General features: G+C 36.9%; 1 protein-coding gene across 1 annotated transcript; it reads right to left on the reverse strand.

Annotated features, from left to right (window-relative positions):
- Positions 1-1,812: 1,812 nt before the first annotated feature.
- On the reverse strand, positions 1,813-3,152 carry LOC147522546 (glutathione S-transferase U10-like). The gene is made up of 2 exons (XM_086594107.1): positions 2,697-3,152; positions 1,813-2,308 (listed from the first exon to the last, which is right to left on the reverse strand). The coding sequence occupies exons 1-2, from the start codon at positions 3,021-3,023 to the stop codon at positions 1,934-1,936; spliced, it is 702 nt and encodes a 233-aa protein (XP_086450233.1). The 5' UTR covers positions 3,024-3,152; the 3' UTR covers positions 1,813-1,933.

A 3,152-nucleotide genomic window follows, 5' to 3' on the forward strand; every position in this document is an offset into this window, starting at 1 on the left:
TCCGATGGAGGGACTTGGACAACATATATAGCTGGTAGAGTATTATACTATTCTTCGGTACCGTCTCATGATCCCTTTGTACTTTGATGGCGATCTTTGCCCTGTATGTAAAAAAAGTAGACTCGATACTTTTGAGGACCATGCAAAACATTGTAGATATTTTTCAGGTTTCAAATACCGACATGATCAAGTTAGAGGCATCTTATGTGATGCATTTTGGAGGGCTGGGGTACAAGTGAGAAGGAGGCTCCTGCCAATTTTCTCACTGATCCGAATGAGGGCAGATCGACACTTCAGCCTGTAGATGTCTTGATCTACAGTTGGTCTAAGGGGAAACATGCATGTGTTGATGCAACTGGAGCCTCTCCGTTGGTAGGGCTTGGGAATGGAGTCTTTGAGGTAGGAGAAACAACAAATAGAGCAACGACAAGAAAGATAGAGAAACACGAGGATGCTTGTGTGGCTAACCAGCATTGTTTTATTTCGTTCATTTTCGACACTTTCGGTTTCTTGGCACAACAGTCTGTTGCAGCTCCTTAAGAGATTACAAAAAGTTATGAACAATAATGTAATGATGACTGGTTGTAATGAGTTTGTTTTTAGAATAATAAGATTTGCTATTCAGAAAGGATTTGCGACGCAGCTTGTTGCACGTTTGTCATAATTAATGTAAATCTCGTTTATCAATAAAATTTCCACTTGTTAAAAAAAAAAGTCATCCACGGCAGGGAGTTGTTGTGAAAAAGTAATGCCCACAACAAGGAGTTGCTGCGAGATGGCAAACCCATGGAAGGTTGTTATCGTAGGTCTTTTTTTGTTTTGAAATTATTTTAGTAGCTATTGCAAAAAACGTCAATTGCTGCGAGATGGTTGTGTTCACCAAACTAGAGTTTTTACTTGTATTAATTACCAAAATTTCTTCTTCATCAACTTGATCACAAATTTTTCTTAGAGTGTATGAAAAAAGTTGTCACGAGATAGCAAGAGTACTATGCCTCGATTGTACATTTTTTTCATAGTTTTGGTGTTGTTCTTAGAGCGTATGAAGAAGTTCTAAAGAAGAAGATAGGGTATTTGTATGCCATGGGTGTTCAAAATTTGAAGTGGAAAAAAAAAAAAAAAAAAAAAAAAAAAAAATGAAGAAATCCTTCACGGCAACTCACTATCATGGAATGTGGGATCTCACGTTAACCCGATGTCGTGGATTGTGGGATCTCGATGCCATAGAATGTTGAAATCTCAGGACAACTCATTGTCGTGGAAGTGTGGAACTATTGGGCATGTGGGGTGTAAAAAGACAGAGAGAGTAACCATTATTTTTCTACCATTTTGCCAAAAGAATACCAAACCTATAAAGTGGGAAGTAAATACTATGCATTATTTTTTTTATTTTTTTATTTTTTTATTTTTTTATTTTTTGTGTACTCAGTGACTCGCCATCCAACCAATAAAAGAAAATTATAGCAAAGAAAGTTGCTTATTTACTATTAACAAAATTTACCCGAGTAAGGATGTTGTAAAAGAGAGTGGACAGTAATCCCAAATCTCTGAATAGGAGTTCAGTGCTACTCAATTTAACCCAATGTTTCTTCTTTAATTAAAATTCTAGTGTACAAGCACAAAGCAGACCGTGAAAATTGAACTTCACTAATGTAGAACAAAGACCTACTTTCTACTGTATGATACATCTTTTTCTTTCTTTTTTGTTGTTTCCACGCTTGCTTGTTCTAGTTTTAAGTTTAGGAAATAATTTCATGGTTTTTATGCACTAAAAAGGTAAAAATGGTGCATTTCCATATGCAACTACAGCACTTTTGAGAAATGGATGGTTCATTGATTACTAGAGAAACATATTCCATGTCCATGCTTTTGCATACAAAAAAATATGACTGCTGAAGGACACCAGTCTACTTATGATATTTGATAGTAGTGATCAAGCTTTGGTATTTAATAACTCAAGGGTCCTTTGTTTATACTTGAGAACATGATTGAGCAACCCTTCATGAGGTGGTAAGGTCTCCTTCACAACAGGATGGTTTTTCATTGCAGTCACCCAGGCAAAGAACAATGGGTGTATTTCCGGCATAATTAGCTTGGCCCCAACAATCTCTTCAATGGCTCTGTGAGAGCAGGCACTCGAACCCAAGACGAGGTCCAGATACCCTGGACTTTCACCATTTAAGAAAGGACTCTTTCCTGAAAAATCCCTCTTAATTCCTTCTTCAAGTACGCATATGTTCTCTATGTATTCTTTAATAAGTTTAGCTTTCTCTTCACCTTCAGACATTACAAGGGCCCTGGAACGTAACTAAGACAAAAAAAAAGGTCCAAAAAGAAATGACCATTTAGAATTAACTGTTAGGCGTTAATTCAATATCAAGGAATTCACAAGACAAGTTTAAGGCGGGAGCAAACTTAAGCGATACAAGAAGCTTAACTAACCATAGCGTTATAATTCACGTTCGTATATCGATTCAACATTTGATCAAATTTTTATTGCTTTGGCAAGTTTGTACCACGCATAGCGTTGCGAAAGGACTATACTATACGGCGAATTTCCAAACATACCGTAAAACTTTTCAATTTATTACTTTGCACCAAGTTACTACATCCTGATATTAAGATATATATTCATGTCATTCAATGATGTTTGCTACTGTTCAATAACAAAAGTAGTTGGAACCAAGTGTAGTAACCTTTTCATCGATAAAATTGGCCCAGAATCGGACCATGGCTCGTTCATAAGGATCCTCCGGGAGTAACTTGGGAGCATATTTCCAATGTTCGTCGATATATTCGAGGATAATAGCTGATTCAGCAATCGGTTTACCGTTGTGTACGAGTACAGGAACCTTCTTATGAACTGGATTGTATTGAAGGAGCGACTCACTCTTGTTGCCCAGATCCTCTTGTATGAACTCATAAGGTATGCCCTTTAGTTTAAGGGCAATTTCTACTCTCTTCGTTGGACTTGGCGACCCAGACCACGTACCGAACAACTTCACTTCACTTACATCTCCCATGTTCTCTTTCTCGAATTGAATTAACAAAGATCAGATCTATAAATCTGATGAGATTCTATTTATTGAGTGAGAGACATAATTATTGTATTGGTCAAGTCAAATACATATGTTAGTCAATGTGCACATGTT

The sequence above is a fragment of the Coptis chinensis genome, chromosome 1 (assembly GCF_015680905.1).
Source record: "Coptis chinensis isolate HL-2020 chromosome 1, ASM1568090v1, whole genome shotgun sequence".
NCBI classification, from domain to species: Eukaryota; Viridiplantae; Streptophyta; class Magnoliopsida; order Ranunculales; family Ranunculaceae; genus Coptis; species Coptis chinensis.

What these genes read in the sequence shown, in the direction of transcription:
- LOC147522546 (XM_086594107.1), bottom strand. Translation starts at nt 3,023, where the DNA reads ATGGGAGATGTAAGTGAAGTGAAGTTGTTCGGTACGTGGTCTGGGTCG. An exon ending in CCAATTTTATCGATGAAAAG is followed by an intron (nt 2,309 to 2,696) that starts GTTACTACACTT and finishes TTTTTGTCTTAG; the next exon opens with TTACGTTCCAGGGCCCTTGT.